Source organism: Anabrus simplex, chromosome 8, assembly GCF_040414725.1.
Source record: "Anabrus simplex isolate iqAnaSimp1 chromosome 8, ASM4041472v1, whole genome shotgun sequence".
Taxonomy (NCBI): domain Eukaryota; kingdom Metazoa; phylum Arthropoda; class Insecta; order Orthoptera; family Tettigoniidae; genus Anabrus; species Anabrus simplex.
Genome location: NC_090272.1, coordinates 171,700,042 through 171,720,513, shown reverse-complemented (window position 1 = coordinate 171,720,513; position 20,472 = coordinate 171,700,042). Strand labels below are relative to the sequence as shown.

The 20,472-nt window shown below is 36.0% G+C and overlaps 1 protein-coding gene across 2 annotated transcripts in view; it reads left to right on the top strand.

The window, feature by feature from the left end:
• Window positions 1-20,472, top strand: part of LOC136879255 (G-protein coupled receptor Mth2) — a 133,288-nt gene that overhangs the window by 101,832 nt on the left and 10,984 nt on the right. For both annotated transcript variants that reach the window (XM_067153069.2, XM_067153068.2), the window contains 3 exons: window positions 1,698-1,776; window positions 11,691-12,004; window positions 18,487-18,634. In XM_067153069.2, coding sequence (XP_067009170.2) covers window positions 1,698-1,776; window positions 11,691-12,004; window positions 18,487-18,634 — 541 coding nt within the window. The remainder of the gene's footprint in view (window positions 1-1,697; window positions 1,777-11,690; window positions 12,005-18,486; window positions 18,635-20,472) is intronic.

Here is a 20,472-nt window from a genome sequence, read left to right as displayed (position 1 = left end):
GGGGCTCGGTCTATAGTTGATAATTGGCCGGATGGGAATTCCGGTTTTGTGAAAAATCAACTTTCTAGATTTAACCATCACTAGAAACTCAGATTCTTTCAGTTATAAAATTTTCAGAAAACCCACTCAAACAGCCTCCACCATTCGCCAAGATTCAGTGCACCCCCAGTCCCACAAACGAGCCACATACAACAGCCTAGTTCACCGAGCCTTCAGCATACCTATGTCCAATAAAGATCTAAAAAACGAACTCAACACAATCCGCGGTATCGCAAAATTCAACGGCTTCAGCAATCATTTTATAGAAAGGATAATCAATAAACACAAACATCGCCCAAAAACTACCCTCAAAAAAGAAATAACCAAACCTCTAACATTTTCCACCTTCACGTTCAACAATGATATCTACAAGTTAACCAACATCTTTAAGAAACAAGGCGTTAAAATAGCCTTCAAAACCAACAATAAGAACATGAATGTTTTATACAATACTTCACACATCAACAAGACCAGCAGTTTTTTAAAATCAGGAGTTTATAGGATCAAATGTACCACCTGTAAAAAAACCTACATCGGGCAAACCGGGAGAAACTTCATTATCAGATACCACGAGCACACTAACGCAATAAAATACAACAAGTTTTCAGCCATCGGCCAACACATGCAAGATTATAACCATAATTTCACCAATATTGAACAAGACATGGACATCCTCGTATTAGCAAACAAGGGCCCTTTACTGAACATAATGGAAAATTACTACATACACCTAGACCAATACTTTAATGCCAGTCACAATCTCAATGAAATCTCAGAGAAACCCAACATACTCTTCGATCTATTTATCACTTTCCTCAGAAACAATAATGCAGCCAACCTAAACTCAATCCTAAATTTAATCAAAGGTACTTTTCCAAGACAATTACACTTTCTCCCGCACCCTTCAGCCCCACCTTAAGCCCTCTTCCTAAGCCATATTTCATTTCAATACAAGAACTTACTGATTTCCATGATTATAATTTTTACAACACCCCATTTATACTTTATTCTTTGTTAAAAACCTCTTATTATGTATATTCCTTGTATTATTAACTATTACCATAACATCTCATTTCACTTGTTATTCTTTAAAATAATATTGTCTTAGGATTTCGCCACAAATGATCTTTGCTCCAATACGGCTGATGATGACCCCTAGATGGGTCGAAACTAGTACCGTATAATTTTGTAATCTTGTGAATATATTGTATTGAAAAGGTGGAAACATTTAAGTTATTATTATTATTATTACTTATATATTGTTCAATACGGACCAAAAACATGAAATTCATAACCATCAATATCCTAAACTGCCAAAATTTCACACTGAATATGGGTTCCATAACATGTCAGTATTCTACCACTAGAATTCAAGCATTATGTAGTTCCAGCCTACTTTTCTGGGATTCTGTCTCAATCACCTCATGATCATAGACAGTCTAGCAACCTGAGGAATGGTTAAAACTGATCCTAGCTGTATCATCCTTTATGCAGGGTATTAGACGACAAGTATGTGTTTATTTTTGTTTGCTAACCTGTGAAAAATGTTGTGATCTGCACAGCATTTTTAATTTAACAAGTTTCAATTTGGTTTTTAAAAATATCTTCTATATTCCTGCAAGTACCTGTTTTATTCATTTATTTTTATTTGTTTTCAGCATACACAATACAATTTATGTGTCTGGGAAGCTTCTTCTGGCTCAATGTGATGAGCTTTGATGCAACATGGTGCGTGATGTAAGTTTGCTTTCCTGAATTTAATAATTTTATTACGTATTATTTATGCTGATTTAAAAAAACGTTAATGACTTTGTTTGCCTAAATTTAAGTGATGGAAAATTGCTTTAAATGTCAAAATATGATAACTATTATAAACAGTGAATATGTCTTTGAAGGTCCTACTTCAAGGTCCTGTTGATGTTATCAACAGCCAAATAGCATAAAGAGTATGATGTAGTACAGCAAATGTGTGTAATTTTCGAATGTCATAATTACTATAAAAATTAATTGTTAAGTATAACTTCAGTGTATTCATTGTATGCATATTTATTACACATTTTGTCTATTTGTGTATTTTAAAACACTATTATGGAAAATAATGTCTATCAGGATTAAATGAGTACGGTAGTAATTGTAATAGTTATTGCAGCTGGTGATCAGGATCCTTAAAACTAAAATTACTGCTTAGAGAGGTAGTATGTTTTACTATCCATTAAATTTATTAACCTGCTATTTACAATTATCTTGTAATTTGACACAGATTTTATTCACTATTGTAACACACAGTTATATATGCAGGTGATACATTTTTTAATGAGACTAAAATAGTCAAAGAGCTCAATGCATGTAAGCAAACACTGAACATGACAGTTGAACTGTTCTCTGCCTAGAAGCTCTCTGTAAATTATTTAAAAAAAAAGACACAAAGATATTTCACTGAAATGAAAATCAATCAAACCATTATAATCAACCAGAGAATTGATTAGAAATACACTTTTAATGATCAGTACTACACTAATACCAATATGAATGTTCCATTACTGGACATTATAAATTTTCCAGTTAACTCATTCCTGATTGCCAGCGTTTCGCCCCTGTGACTCGGTGCTGATATGGACTTAGCAACAAAAATTCAAATTCATGAATATCTCTGTTATCATAGCCAGTATGGTAAAAACGTATAAGCTATAAATGATCATAACCGGGCGAGTTGGCCGTGCGCGTAGAGGCGCGCGGCTGTGAGCTTGCATCCGGGAGATAGTAGGTTTGAATCCCACTATCGGCAGCCCTGAAAATGGTTTTCCGTGGTTTCCCATTTTCACACCAGGCAAATGCTGGGGCTGTACCTTAATCAAGGCCACGGCTTCCTTCCAACTCCTAGGCCTTCCCTATCCCATCGTCGCCATAAGACCTATCTGTGTCGGTGCGACGTAAAGCCCCTAGCAAAAAAAAAAAAAAAAAAAAAAAGATCATAAATTTAATTCCATATAACTTTAGGTACGTATGTAGTATTTATTGATAGGACCAATAATAACATAAATAAATATCCATGGGACGGAGAATAAAAGTGTCCTTAATTAGGCCTACTGAAAAATACTAGGTTGTCTACAATAATTTCTCAAAAATATTTCTGTCAAAACTACTCCTACTACACCAGGGACTTGAATTGCAATTACTGGGATATATGAACTTTTAGCTAACCGCTCATAAATACTGAAAGATCGAGGGAGCAAAATATAAATTATGGATACTTTAACTACCTACTCCAAACTACAAATGATTGGAATACAAGATCAGCTGATTTTTATTTATATTTACTTGACTACACTATTTTATACACCCCTTGTTCACGACTTAGCCAACAATGCAATATTTGAATATGAAGAGCGACAATAATTAATAACAATACAATGACTGTTAACTATTACCGTGTAATCTCGTAACTTCTTTTAAAATGTAGTTTACAGGCGTATCGTGTTTTTTAATATAGTAAATTATTACCTACCTTCGCGATAGTTTGAATGGATATCAATACAAAATACCGGAGAAGTTTCGGCATAAGTTATGATACTATTCCTTATGATAATCTGCCTTTGTAAGTATTATACCAACAAACCTACCTAGCTAGCCTACTTAACCTAGAAAACGTAATTTACTGAAGACCAACTGAATTACTTGTTATAAAATTTAAAAAAATATCACTACTCCCAATTTCTATCAACAAGCACTAAACACCCCTATATAAATAGCACTAAGTGAATCATAAATACACAAAATTAAGCTATTTCAATAGGTTTTAACTACTTTATCACTATAATAATGCAAGAGCTCTCTCAACAGCTGACCGTTCTCAAGCGCATCCAACATAACGACACTGAATAGTTCAAACATAAGCAGGCATATGTTATTCCTGGCAAGTAGGTACATAGTACCTGACATTACTTCTGGTTGCAACATTGCGAACTGAAGTTTGTTTCACATTCTCACCAGGAGGATGCAGCGCCTCTTTTGAGGACACACAGCAGTACCTCTTTTTGTCCCACAACCCCATTCTGCCTCATGTTACCCAACTGTAACGAACTCGCTTATGACAGCCCACTGTAACCGTCATTTTGTTAAGCTCTCTGTCATGACTGTTGTGAACACATATTTATAATGCACTTCTTAAGGTACATGCAGAAACTGATACAAGTTGAGAAGATTTTAACATTTTTTTTTTTTTTTACAATTTGCTTTACTTTGCACCGACGCAGATAGGTCTTATGGTGATGATGGGATAGAGAAGGGCTGTGAGTGGGAATGAAGTGGCCATGACCTTAATTAAGGTACAGCCCCAGCATTTGCCTGGTGTAAAAATGGGAAACCATGGAAAACCATCTTCAGGGCTGCAGACAGTAGGGTTCAAACCCACTATCTCCTGGCTGCAAGCTTACAGCTGCGAGCTCCTAACCACATGGCCAACTCTTCTGGTAAGCTGAGAAGAGATGTTCACAATAATATAATACCAAGTTGATGTATCTTGTTATAGGCTACCAAAGACAGTTGTAAGCCATTTCATTGTTCAGTTAAAATGATTAAAAACTGCCATCAGATCTGGAAGACTTACCATTCAATATATTCAGTTATAAGCTTAAGAAGTGGTTACTAATGCATCCCTTTTATTCAGTGTAGGAATAATTTGAAAATAATGAATTTGTCAGTGGTGTGCACTGAACCCCATCTACCCCAGCATTGCTGGGGTAAATAACTATGTATTAACATTTTCTTATTATTCCTTAGAACACTTTTTATAATGTTAAAAAACTGCAAACATCTAAGCCAAGCCAAGTACAGCTGTCTCAACAATCTGCTCACACTACCGCAGTTCAGCTTCTCCAGCGACCTGGGTTTCCTTGCCGGCGCGAAAGAGAGCTATCCCAGCGAAATTTATGTCGCTTGGATGAAACATGCACTTGAAGCTTCCTTGTCCTTGGAGCGGGCTGGGGCTGTGAGCCCACCCCAACAGCAATTTATGGCACCAGGCCAGCTAGCTTAGGTGAGGCATGTTAGTTTTAATACTTGACACTCAAAGTGTTCAGCACCACACGCTAGAGGCTACAAGAAAAATATCAACATGTTAACAGTATAGCCACTTGCAGATCGTCTTGCTAATAAAAATAGAGTCAGTTTATGAAATCAATTGTAATACAGAAGAATATAGTTTATTTTCGGATTTTGGAATGTATAAAGTTTTTTCGAGCAATTCATTGATGGCACGTGTAGAATATGTTTTTCGATAGCCACAGAAAAATATTTAAGTTGCCCAGTATATACAGAGAAGTGTGAAGTAAAATATTTGTGTTTGGTTGACTGCGATGGTGGTATATAGTGAGTTTTTGTAGTGTTCCTCTTGGATTATAGGTGAAGGTTTCACGAGTTTTGTGGCATTCTTCATTAATATAACATGTGTTATATGTCGTGACGAATATTTTCACTCATTTGTCATTGATGTGCGTACACTCAGTAAGCGAGTGAAACTATAAAACTTCGGCGACAGTAAAATACCAGTTAAATTTTGCTGATTCAGTTTAGGTTAGGCTTTTTAAGTTAAAAACATATAATCCCAGTGTATTCTTGTAAAACCAATGACTTTACTATCACAAAAAGTCACGAGGTAAAACTGTAAATACATTGTTTAAAATCTGCTATAGATGTCGTCACTGCTGTGAATATCAATGTGGAAATATGTGCGAGTGTATGGTTGAAAATATTCTTTAAGACCTTTCTCAGGTAGACCTTTCCATGAAAAATGCAGCCTTATAAAATGGTAATGTTGACTTTACAGAGTGTAGTGCGGGCTACGATTGCTTACATTTAAAAACATTTTTGCAGCTGGAGTAACGAATGTGTTCACTGCATGCCACTGGAATTTGTTATATGTTATTTTTAGTTCCTTTATGTATATTGTGGTTTAATTTTGTTTGACAATGTCTTTACTTAATGACTGAATAAATTCTATTTTCATTCGACCACACACATGAACACCAGCAAGTTGAACTCCTGTTCTACACCTGGCATTTCACAGTGCAGTGTCATTCCATAACAGTTCACTACTAAAAAGGTTCATTGACCTCTGCAAAGCTGACTGACGTACTCACTCCCGATGAATGACTCATCATCGACTTCATGATATTTCAAGCCAGCTCTTTTCAGTTTCGATTCAGTTATAAATCATCACAGGCTTGCGACCGACTGTTTAGGTTCGCTTGTGACTGATACAATCAAGACCGACTTACTTGAGACTGACCGCCGTGCGCAAGTTTAGTTCATTATATAGCCCAACAGATGATTAGGGTAGTTCCCACTTCTTGGATCATTCTGGGTGCTTGGTCCATTGTTAACCAGTTTCCAGCTTCTAGGAACTTCTTTATCGCAAGCCTTAGCAATTTGTCAGCTCTATAGTTTTGCTTGTCGCTGGACCCTTCCACACTGACACCACAGTGATGGCATTATTGTGTTCCACTGGCTGCTCTGCACTCATTCTTCATTGTCACATTGTAAAGACATTGTAAATACTTATGCAATAATATTAATAAAATAATGAAGTCTGACCTTATTTCCTTGTGATAAGTGGAAGTTTCACTAAAAAGGAGAGAGAGAAATTGGTTAAAAAAATCATAAATAAAATATTTTGTTAACATGTTTCTGTCGTTTCATTGTTAAAAATAACATAATCTACACATTTTTTATGAAAACTGTTTGATAAAACGTTTTAGTTTTACTTATTTTATAAATTACATTATAACCTTTAGAAAGCTGTTGATGAAAAAGGCTTGTCACTATAAACACACTGTTTCAACTATTGCTGATTGCAGAGATATTATTAGAAAACGTCTGGCTCCATGGCTAAATGGTTAGTTTACTGGTCTTTGGCTCAGGGGTCCCCACATTGATTTCCGGCTGGGTCAGGGATTTTAACCTTCATTGGTTAATTCCAGTAGCTCCGGGACTGGGTGTGTGTGCCGTCTTCAGCATTAGAATTCATCCTAGGTAGGGCCCCACGCTCACAGATGCGCAGGTCGCCTATATGGTATAAACTCGAAAGACCTGTACCAGGCCTCTTTGGAGGCCACACACCATTAATTAATTAGGGCATAAGACTTAACCTGGCATCTCGTGATGATCTTTAGAATTATTATCTTAGCGTGTAAGCTGGCTGATATCTAAACAAGTATGTGTTCAACTAACATAATATTTACATTTTTTAACAATCTAACTTCTGAATGATTACACTGCTCTTTAACTACCAGGGGATGGTTTAGGCACATTTTATGCAGAATTCTGCATGGAGCTAGGTAATTACATGTTACAATAGTTCAAGGGTAGATGAGTTCAATTGATTCTGAGGACTTGATGAGGTACAAAACAAACACCACGGCGCAATAGCCCCAAAGGGCCGTGAACTACCAAGCGACTGCTGCTCATCCAGGAGACCTGCGGATTGTGTGGTGTCATGTGGTCAGGTCAGCATGACGAATCCTCTTGGCTGTTATTCTTGGTTCGCTAGACCAGGGCCACCATCTCACTGTCAGATAACTTCTCAATTGTAATCACGTACGCTTAGTGGACCTTGAACCAGCCCTCAGATCCAGGTAAAAATCCCTGACCTGGCCAGGAACCAAATCTGTGGCATCTTGGTAAGAGGCAGGCACGCTGTTCCTACACTGTAGAGCCAGCCTTGATGAGGTACAGAGTTGAGAAAATAATTCAGCACAAAATTGTTTGCTCTTCTGGAAATAGCACTCAAAAGGCTAAACAAATAAATAAATACACAAATAATAATAAATAAAATAACAAATAAATAAATAAATAAATAAATAAATAAATAAATAAATAAATAAATAAATAAATAAATAAATAAATATATTAGGTCTGTTAGAATCCTTCCCCAGTTAAATTGATGGTGATCATGGTGTACAACGTCAGGGGTGTCATTGTTTGCCACTTTGTTCCACATGGCAGAACAGTGACCGCATAGTACTACAGGGACTTCCTGGTGCGACAGGTACGAAAGGTATGACGTGGGATTCGGGAGAAACATCCGAATCTTGTGGACTGTGCAATAATCCTGCATGACAATGCAAAACCACATAAAGCAGAGTGTGTAGGGCAGCTACTGTGACGCTGGGGATGGGAAGAATTGGAGCACCAACCACACTCTCCTGACATTTCGCCGTGTGACTTTGATCTCATTCGAAAGATTAAGGAACCACTACGTGGTAGGTGGTTTGCAACACAAGAGGACATTGCAAATGCTGCACGCCAACAGGTGACCCGATTCACACATGGTGCAGCAAATGCTGAGGCAGATGGTATTCAGCGCCTCCCACATCGTTGGCAGCGTGTGGTGTTAGTAGCAGGGGACTACTTTGAGGGTCTTTAGGCCCACGTTTGTCATGTCAACTTTATGTGTACTGTGTTGTCATTCTTTTGCACCGGGAAGGCTTAATTGCCCTGTATACTACCGTAATAAATTAGTGTCTTACGATATTTCAGTGCTATTAATTGTCCACACATGTAGTTAATACCTTGTCCTTTCATCTGTATATGTCACATTTTCCAACCAGACTAGTATCTTCAAGAAAAAAAAAATAGTTGCCATGACTTTTGCCCCAACCCTCGTAACTAATCTGACATTTCAACAGATGTATTATTTATTCTATCAGTCAGGTTTCAAACACTGTAATGAGCATTAAACTGTTTTCTTTTCTGGCTGTCAGAACAACAAGAGGTATTTCTTTGGCAGCACTGGGATAACAAAAGGCCAGTACTGGGAAGATAGTAGTCTGAGCCTCAATAAAGGTTCAACCATGGCATTTTCCTGGTGTGAAGATGGGAATAATGGGGCTGCCAATGAGGGTGTTAGAATCCACCATTTCTTGAATGAAAGCTTACAGCTGCATGAACTGTACTATGTAACCTACTTGATACAGATTTCGTGATTGTGTCAAAAGGTGAAGAAATGATTCTTAAATAAAGCAAGTGTTCTTTGTATTGATCTGTGTGTACCTGTTTACCTACAAAACTTTATTGAAACTTACATTTTGATTTTCTTGTATTTAACACAAGTCTTTAGCTAAATTTCAAATGCAGTTGAACTTAGAGTAGATACACTTTTATTGTTTAACTAGCAAGATACCCGTGCTTTGCTACGGTATTATACTGAAATTTATAATTAAATGCTTAACGTTTTATATATAATCCACCAAAATTCGCAATCTGACTCGTTTTCTTAGAGATTACGACAAAGTTCCTTCCGTTTTTCAATCTTTATTTCCAGGAATCAATTTCGTACTTCCCGGTCTAGGTCCAGGTATTCCACCCGGTCAGATGGGTCCCTAAATCGTTGCCATCTTTTCCTGTAAGCATTTTTATTATGGATCAAATCCTTGAGGAGATCCGGAGTGGTGTCGTCTTGGGTGCCTTGGTGGTACTGAACCCGTGGCCGGACTGCATTCGTAGTCATTACCCGGCCAGAACCCATTTCCAGCGCGATCCGCACATATTGACAACGGTCCAGAACATTATTATTATTATTATTATTATTATTATTATTATTATTATTATTATTATTATTATTATTATTATTATTATTATTATTGATGTTCTGGACCCCACAGCAAGATGCAAGACCGCTACTTGGCAGTAAATTACATCTGCTGCCATTGTCATTACTGACAATGTGACCAGCACCATTGTCGCGCGTAGGCAAGTGCGCGGGATTTCTAGCGATGCGAATGATATACTTCCGTGCATTATTGACCTTATTATAGATGTGAACAATTGCACGGTCAATATAATTCCTATCGTTTATTTCAAATGTGTTTAAATTTTTATTTATATGCTTGGAGAATCTACTGTAGTCTAACTTGAAGTTCTCCAAAGGGAAAGATGGCTCTTGGAAACGAACCCAGGAAAGATTAAAAATGATCGGTTTATGATCAGAATAAGTACATTATGAACAGTAAAATCAATTGGTTTCAACTACTTTTTCACCCCAGCGACACCGACATTAAGTTGATTTACCCCCACCCCAAGAATAAAGAAGGCATGTTTCTTTATGTTTAAAGGAGAATCCAAATACCAATGTTCACGCCTGTTACCTTCAGTTTTGAGATATGAGTATCCCCATCAAAATAATTCACTTTTTTCACTTCCTTTCACCCCCCTCCCCCCGAAGTGAATATTCCGGCAGAAAATACTTGTTTCTTTAATAGTAAAGGATCTTCTAAATACCAATTATCATGACTCTAACATCTTCGGATTTGAGATATGTGTCCTCATAAAAGGAATTCAATTCCTTTTCATCCCCGCCACCCAAGATGATTTCCCCTCAAAAACGCGTTTTTCTTTGTTTTTAAAGGAGATACAAATACCAATTTTCACGTATGTAACAACTTTAGTTTCTATTAGATGTACATATCCACATACAATTAATTCAATTAATTTTTCAATCCTTTCACCTCCGCCCCCTTCATTGGATTTTCCGAGAATACGTGTTTCTTTACTTTTAATAAAGATTCCAAATACCAATGTTCAGGTCTGCAAAATCTTTCGTTTTTGAGATAATAATATCTTCATGTAAATATTTCAACTAATTTTTCAATTTCCCTCCCCTCCCCACTTTAAGTGGATTTCCGAAAACAAAAACTACGTATTTCTTTATTTTAAAGGAGATTTCAAATACCAAACCTCACATCTGTAACATCTTCAGTTTTTGAGATATCAGTATCGTAATTTAAAAAATTCAATCCCTTTTTCATTCACTCTTCACCCAAGTGTTTTTTCTGAAAACAAAAATACATGTTTCTTTACTTTTAGTAGAGATCAAAAATACTATTTTTCACTTCCATAACATGTTAAGTTTATGAGATATACAATGTAGAAATGCTCATTTTAAAATTTCACCCCCTTTTTAGTTCCCCTTAAGTGGAGTTTCCAAAAACAAATCACCTATGTTTCTTTATTTTTACAGGAGATTCCAAATACCAATTTTTACGTCTGTAACATTTTACGTTTCTGAGATACACTGAAGTTATAATCTTTCTAAAAATCACCCCAATTTGTCACTCCCATTTAACCGCCATTAATTGGATTTTCCAAAAACAAAAAGTACGTGTTTCTTTGTTTTTAAATGAAAACTCAAATACCCATTTTCAGGTGAGTAATATCTTCAGTTTCTGAGATATAAGTATCCCCATTAAAGGCATTCAACCCGATTTTCACCCTTTTTTACCCCTCCTATTGGAATTTTCCGAAAACAAAAAAATACATGTTTCTTTATTTTTAGAAGAGATTCTAAATACCAACTTTTAGATCTGTAAACTTTTAAAGTTGTGAGATATAGATACACTTGTTTCAAAAATTCACCCCACCTTTTCACCCCGTTGGCGACGGAATATCAAAAAATCCTCCCTTAACGAGCACTTACATTGTAATGTAAATGTATCCTCAAAATTTAATTTCTTTATGTCCAGTAGTTTTGGCTCGGCGATGATGAATCAGTCAGTCAGTCAGTCAGTCAGGACAAGTTACTTTATATATATAGATTTGATCTCTATTCGTTACTGACATTGAACTAGAATACTAAATCTGATATTCCTATTTTTCAGTGTGGCCACACTACCAGAGAGGAATCCTGAGGAACCTAAATGGTGGTGGAAATTATATTACCCAGGATGTAAGAAATGGGTGAAGTTTAACAATATATACATAACAGGAACAGAAGAGTGGGATGAAAGGAGTGACTTGGAGCGTAAACAAAAGGAGAAGAGATTTATGATGAAAGTTTTTATGGTCTACTCTGCGTATGCTTGGTTCTTCTCCTTACTGCCCATGATACTTATCTTCCTGCAGGGTTATGGACCTACCATACCCAATACCTACTTGCGGTACAATCTGATCAGCGTCAACTGTTATTCCCAAGGTTGGTTACAATTAGCTTTTTATTTACTGTAGTTAGGTAAATGACCAGCAATGTATGGCTGATTCCTTGAATCAGAGAGAATTAAATGTTTTTAAGCCATTTCCTAGAGTTCTAGGTATTACAGTAAGTGACTGGAGGAAGATTTCTTTAACACCGATTTTGTGAATGTAAGTGGAATAAGTAGAATTCCTTTTATCTGATAACCAGCAATAGTGAAAGTGTCAATACAAACAAATGATAGGTACAGTAAAATTTGGTGGAGCAACAGCCCCCTAAATGCAGATCATTGGTGATTGATAAATAGTAGTCTGAGGCTTCTGCAGTGGTGGTGGTGGTGGTGGTGGTGGTGGTGGTTGCAGTGTTGATTGTAGTTTAAAAGACAAAATGACTGTTGCAGAAAGAAGTTCTACCATTCAAAGAATGAAGATATTGGCTTAAGAAAGGAAATGACTCATTAGGCCTTGCAAACATAATACCATCAAGGTCAGCAGAAAAAAAAATTAATTAAAGGAGTTTGGAGAGGAATGATCTTGAGAGGAGTAAAGGATATTGCTATAATGTGAAGAATCTGTTAAATTCTCATCAGTTCTGATATGGAAACATTATATAGCATTTAAAATACTAAAAAACTCATATCCATAAAAATAGCACAAGAATTAGAGGTACAATTACCCAATCATAGTCATCTGTGATTTATACATCTAGGAATACACTGGTGACTTTCCACCTGCAAGAAGCTATCTGTGTGCAATATCATGAGTGTAGCTGTGACTGCAAGTGGCCCTCACACAGAGCAGAACTATGCAACGAGACATGTCAGCCGCTCATAAACTTCCAAACTTCTTGCACATGAGCAGAAACTATGTCATTATCAAAATCATGGTCCAAGGAAGAACTCGTGGAGTGTCGTGAGGAGTTATGGGATGTGAAATCCGTCAGTTACGAAAACTGTCTGCAACACGCATTCTTGTAAATCATTTAAAAACAACCAGTGGCGAAAAAACTCCATGACTTGAGAAGTAAAATGAGTCACAAATTAAAGAAGATAAAATCTAATAATAATAATAATAATAATAATAATAATAATAATAATAATAATAATAATAATAATAATAATAATAATAACAATAACAATAATAATAATAATAATAATAATAATAATAATAATAATAATAATAATAATAATAATAATAATAATAATAATAATAATAATAATAATAATAATAATAATAATTGTACCGGGAGGTACACCTCAACGCCTTGCATTCAAAATTTGCACCTAAATGAACTCCTCTATTGGTAAAACCATGAAACTGAAACTACACCAACTTGGAACTTTAATCAGAAGATGACACCACTAAAATATTGAGTAATTTTGTTATTGTGAAGTTTCCTAAATTGAGTGAATTTCTCCTGGTTTTGTTTGCCATTCATCAAGAAGATTGGACTTTCTTCCATAGATGACACTACAAAAAAACTATGATCATGCACCCTGGTGCGAGGTGTAAGAAGTTATAATTTAAAGAAGTTTTGTATTTCTAGGTTTTTGTAACTGAATGAGGAGGTTAAATACTATATTTGCTTCTTTTGGCCTCTGTCAATATATTGTTTCTGATAATGCTAAAGCATTCACATCCAACTTATTCCGCAAATTCTGTTTTGATCTGTCTATATCACATGTACTGTAACTACATCGGTGTATTATCCTCAACCATCTCTGGTGGAGCGGTTCAATTGTAATCTTAGATTGGCTCTCATTGCATTTCATCATGAAGATCATTCCAGGTGGGATACGTCCCTGCATTGGCCTTTGCTTTAAATTCGGCGGTTCATGAGTCCCATAAGTTTACTCCAGCTTCTCTTGTGTTTAAATTTGTTCCTAACACGCCGCTCTCTAACCTTTGTCAGAGACAATAGATCCCGATAATATTAGGGATCTATGGAAGAAGGCTAAGCACAACCTGAAGGTTTCTCATGAAAAGGTTAGGGAAAGATATGATCGTGGACAGAGGCCCACCAATTTAAAAGTCGGAGATCAAGTCATGGTTAGGAACTTTGTTCCTGTGGGCAAGCTTGCCCCCAGATTTCATGGGCTGTGCATTATTTTAGATTTTTTGACTCTTGTTACATTATTAGTAAGCAATCCAGCCACAGAGAGGATCTTAAGAGTGCAACTGTCCCAGGTGAAACCTGTGTAATTTCATTGTTAACGTTAGCCATCAAAATTTAGCAGGAGTTTTGAAGGTTATATTTCATTTTTTTTAAAATTTAAGGCCTTCTGCCCTAGGGTTTTATTTATTTATGTGTATGATTTGTATGCACGATCTTCCCCCCTGGTTTTCCTGCTGTCAGTTCCTTAGTGGCCATTACCAAGCCCGTCTCCTGCATCTCCGCACTATTGGCACAGAAGAACCTTCCATGCCGCCCGCCCCTCTGCATCACCAATAAAGATCGTACTCTCTAATTTCAAGTAACAACACTTCTCTGTCGCCTAGACCTCACTGTTTCAGTGCCCCCTCAGCCGTTTGTTTCTGTACTGTAACATCTTGTGAGGGACACAAGAGAGGAGAAAGGGCCCTCTTCGCTCTAGTAAGGCCTCCTTCTGAACAGCGCGCCGGAGTGCATCTTCCTGGCAAAGGCTGAAGTGCGGTGACCCTACCACCAACTCATCTGGGGACTGTACATATACTTCTAATCTGCGGCGACCATCATCACGACTACCCCCTCTCATAGTAGCGGGAATGGTGTATCTCAAGAGTACTCGGGGGGTCCGGGCGACCTACTCCTGGCATGCGGCGCCAGGACTTGCCGTCAAATCTATCAACATGTATTTCATATTCTACAACAACAAGGACACTCTAAAGCTGGAGTTAAACAAGTTTCTACCAATCAACTTCAAAAAAAAAAAAAACTTAGATTTTTTAAATCTTCAACTGAAAATGTTTTCTCAAAATTCTTCTGTGTCACCCCAAGGAAGAACATTGGAGGGGGGGGGGGGGTGGAAGGTCTGTACCGGGAGGTACACCTCAATGCCGCACATTCAAAATTAGCGCCTAAATAAACTCCTCTATTGGTAAAACCGTGAAACTGAAACTACACCAACTTGGAACTTTAATCAGAAGATGTCACCACTAAAATATTGAGTAATTTTGTTATTATGAAGTTTCCTAAATTGAGTGAATTCTCCTGGTTTTGTTTGTCATTCATCAAGAAGTTTGGACTTTCTACCATAGATGACACTATAAAAGAAAACTATGATCATGCACCCTGGTGCGAGGTGTAAGAAGTTATAATTTAAAGAAGTTTTGTATTTCTAGGTTTTTGTAACTGAATGATGTTCATTTATTTTTGGTTTGGCAATATTTCCTTTTTCTTTCTGCCAGTTTTGAATCTGGCCAATGAAAAATTTCTGTAATTAACTTTCAACCTATCACAGGCTTCTTGTTCAATTTTGAGTGTTACTTTTGAATTTAACCAATAAAATTAAGAGGGTGTGTCCTGATTAATCTTGAATGATCTCAAACCTTCCCTGAGGGTTTATAAACTGTGGCTTTTCATGTTTCTTGGCCAATTGATCGTCGTCTTTCAGAGCGTGTGTGTTTAACCACGAGGCGGGCGGCCTCTTCCGTCGGCAACCAGAACATCTATAAGGTAAGGGCCACATAACTTTATTCTTTCTTGCTACCTCCACAGTTTAATCCGAGGGAAAGGTCTGACTCTTTAGTTATGTAACATACTTTTCTTCTTTTGGCTAATGTAAAAACTTTGTAAACTCTTTAACTGTAAATCGGGGATAGAGAGTGAATTACCCTCTCGAGCTCCCCTTCATCTTGGATTGAGGTAACTTCTAGGTTTCTAAGTTTTCATTATCTTGGAGCGCAGTTCGTCTCCATTCATTTTGTGTTTGGGCCAGTTATTTAACCTGTTCCTGTTTCATGAAGGCCCCGTAGGTTGGGTATTAAATACCCCTGTATAAATCATTTTCAAATTGTAAATTGTGCCTTGAGAGGCCAGTAATTGTAAGTTGATGTTGCCTTGAGTAGGCTTGGAGACCTGAGAGCCTGTTAGCTCTTTTTATGTTTTGTAATTGAAAAGTGTGCCTCTGAGAGGCCTGATATTATGATTTAGGGAGCAACTGTTCTGGAATTAGGGGATTTCTGCCCTTAACTAAATAATTCTTCTTCCATTTGTAAACTTGTAAAACTAGGCGCTTAAAGCCCAAAGTGCTAAGGTTCTGATTCTTGGATTTTTCCTTGTCTGATTTCAAGAATGTACCTGATTGTTGTTTTCCCCGTGTGGAAATTTGTTAAGTTTGTTTTTTTCATAATGAAAGAAATATAACCTTTGTTAAAGTTTTAATTCAATTCTTGGCAGTGCAGTTAGACCCATTCAAGCCTGCACCTTTTTTCACCTCTGCGTTCCACAGATACCCCGGAATAATAATAATAATAATAATAATAATAATTCCAAAAGTCAAAATTGGAAAAAATATCAAACTAAATTGCTTGGCATTCGTGGATGATCTTGTGATACTGGCAAATGGTTTCGAAGAGGCTAAAGTTCAATTGGAAGAACTTGCAAATGTAGCGAAAAAAGTTGTATGGCAAATTTCGTATGATAAAACAAAAATAATGCCTACTTTCAGAACTTTAAATTCAGAGTTATTATTAAATAATAATAAACGAATTGAAATTGTAAGTACATTTAAATATTTGGGTGAAAATCTCACTTGGAATTGCAATGAAAAATCATCAATAGAGAGCAGAATATATAAACTGAAGCAGGCACAACGGATAACTTGGCCTACATACAAAAAGAAATGTCTTTCGATTAATGCTAAATTTAGGCATTATAACTCTGTTATTAAACCAGAAGCAACGTATGCTTGTGAAACATTATTTAAACTCAATACTAGATCAACAACAGAACGCTTACAACGAGTTGATCGAAGGATACTCAGGACGATCATAAACAAGAAACATCAGGTGGATGGACAGTGGAGATTGTTGCCGAATGAGGTTATCTATCGGGAAAGTGAGTCCATCACAGACACAATGAGAAAAAGAAGGATTGCCTTTTTTTGTCATATATTTTGACTAAGTGATAACAGAGTTTTAAAACAATTATTTAATTACTTTTGGAATAGTAAATCAAAAAACAATTGGTTTAAAGAAGTCAAAAGGGATTTGGAGGAGTTGAATATTACCATGCAAACCATAGAAAACAGAGGCGAGAAAAATATTTTGAAGAATAAATGCATCAGGCTTCCTCTGACCACTGTACAGAGGAAACAATATGTTATAACGGATGCGGAGAGGGCAGCCAGGTCAACCAGGCTCAAGACTTTTTGGGAGAAGAAAAGGAAGACAAATTAGTTGTAGTCTGATTTAAGTGCTCCAATGTGGGCGTAAACTCTGTAAATAAATAAATAAATAAATAAATAAATAAATAAATAAATAAATAAATAAATAAATAATAATAATAATAATAATAATAATAACAATAATAATAATAATAATAATAATAATAATAATAGTTGTCGCTGTATAGGTGACATGCATGCCTGTGAGGATGGGACCCTAACTTTGGTGAATTCTAATGCTGAAGATGGCATACACACCTTGTCCCCAAGCCATTGCAATTAACCAATGAAGGTTAAAATCTCCGACCCAGCCAGGAATTGAACCTGGGAGACCCCCGGGACCAAAAGCCTGCACGCTAACCATTTAGCCATGGAGCCAGATGATAAAATCAAATAAAAGTGGTGATGGAGGAGATGTCTATATGAGTATGTGGCCATATTTTGTTGCAGTTCAATTCTATGAAGTTCATTATTTCAGGAGTGGCCTGCCAATCAACAACAGAGAGTTTGGTAAAACTCACACATACTTCAGTATGCTTAGGTTAGACTTAAGGATTATTTTATTAGTATTGTTCCACTTGCGAAGAATGCCAGAAAGGAGAAGGAGAGGAAGTAGAAGTGACACATACACTGGTGACTAAACTTGAGTTCAAGAAATATTGTGACCGAGTCATTAACGTACTCCTGCCTTGAGGCAACTTATATCATTCAGAATGCTGTTCAGCACCAGCATCATTTGCTATTAACTTTTGGATGGGACACCCTAAATGTTAAATGAACAAATAATTTGTTAACTACAAGGTATAGCTAGCTATTAGTTGTAAAATGTAGTTTAAGGAATTATTGCAACTTATATGCTGGAGAAAGCAATTGTTCTTAAGCATGTAAGAACAGTGTCATTGACCTGTCTTTGTCCTTATCCTGTTATATGATCCCATCTTTTTAAATATGACTTAACTTGCATTTGTCTGTTCATTTCCATTCCTATCATCAAAGATAAAAGCGAAGTATGAAGCAAAAGTTTTAAGTATATTGGTAAAATTATAATTTTATTTATATATAGTTTTGTAAGCAACAACATTGTATTTTTATTTAAACAAATTTCTTTCTTCATTTGCAGCTTCCTTAGATACGAATTCAGAACCTTATTTGTTCATTCCTGTTGGTACTGTTCTGATCCTCAACATAATAATGTACATCTTCACAATGGTCAAAATAAGTAAATATCCGTGGAATTCAAAAGGACCCCATCGAATTCCCAGACAAAAGTAAGTGATGCCATACCATAACATAAATGTTTTTACACTTGTTCATAATATTTTTGAATTCATTAAAAATAAATTTATCCAATGATGTTCTTTCAAGAACAAAACATGTCATTCTGTTATTAATTAAATGTTATTTATTTATTTATTTATTTATTTATTTATTTATTTATTTATTTATTTATTTATTTATTTATTTATTTATTTATTTATTTACTTGTTTGTTTGTTTGTAAGCAACAACATTGTATTTGTAGATATGATGCTGTATAGGGTTTTGGACTTATGACATGTCAAGAAAATAAGGTGAAATTCTTTACGTTTCGCAGAGAACTGTGCTCTGCATCATCAGAAGAAAATCTTGACCGTCCACGAGAAAGGCTTCTTAAACAATCCTAACAATTTCAACAGGGACACTGGCTATCAATTAAGTAATACCTGGTTGCCAGCCATTAATGATTTACGTAGGTAGTTCCCTTCCCTGTCCCTTCACTATTGTTATTTTGTTTCGGTGTTTTCCAAATTCGTACGTTCCTCATCGCCAGATGTTTCATTTCAGGCTTGTATCAATGTCATACGTTATGTACACATGTTATGTGACCCTCTTTGACTGATTCTGATGGTTCTTTCAGCTTCCGCTTCGAACGCTAGCACTGTGCCACGTCTGGGGAGCCATCTGGTTACAAATGAACGTACCACTTCCACATCTATTATAACATCTAAATTTCAAAAAGTCATTGTTTAAGAAGCCTTTCTCGTGGACAGTCGAGATTTTCTTCTGATGACGCAGAGCACAGTTCTCTGCGAAACGTAAAGAATTTCACCTTATTTTCTTGACACGGCATAGCCCAAAAGCCTATACAGCATCATGTCTATTAGTACCGGCCGTGAAAGCATCAATGGCAACATTGTATTTTCTATTTAAACAGATCTTTCTTTATTTGCAGCTCCCTTGTATACAAATTCACAACAAGAAATTTGTTTAAATAAAAAATACAAAATAAATATTTGAGGCGTCTAGTAACAAAACCGGCCAAGTCACTGAAGGCATATTTTTCAATATGGGTGAAAAACTTGTAGAGACAAAGCAATGATAGCCACAATATATTTTTTTTCATAGTTATACCCTTTATGGTTTAATATTTATGTTCCATTACTCTGAGAAATCTGACTCATAATGAACCCATCTTTTTTGTTAATATAAATTTTGACTTGGCCGTTTTGTTGCAATTTTGTATAATTTTAGGCTTTTTTCTAAAACTGTATTCAATTTAAATTCCAAAACCTTGTGAAAAAAGGCAATTTAATGAAAATAAATTGATATTGTAATTATTTTTCTTTATTGCAATTTAAATAAAGAATTTCAGCATAAATGGGATAATAATATATTGAGAACATCAGGAAAATGAGAAGAATACAAAATAGGAGTTCTCTCACTAAACTTTTGTAGTTCATTTAGATCATGAACACAGTAAAAGAAAATGATCAGCAATAATAGTCACTTATATTACTAGAATCATTATGATAGGTACTGTTCACACATACAAATTGCTCCTTTTTTAAAATAAAATGTCTGGTATTTCACGTGGTCTGTTGATGCAGACTTCAGAGATGGTGTTGGAACTCTCATGACCAGTGAAAGCTGTTTCACTTGCTAATATTATAGTTTTATAAAACTGCAGTGATGGATGATCTTGCCATGTTGAGCCAAAGTGGTTCAGCAGGAGATTTTTGTCTTTTATTTTAGAGACAGGAAGAGTAATGCCTTTGATCACTGTGTGAGGTGTCATTTGAGACAGTGATTTTCCTCTTTTACACAGACTTCGGTACTTCCTAAGATCA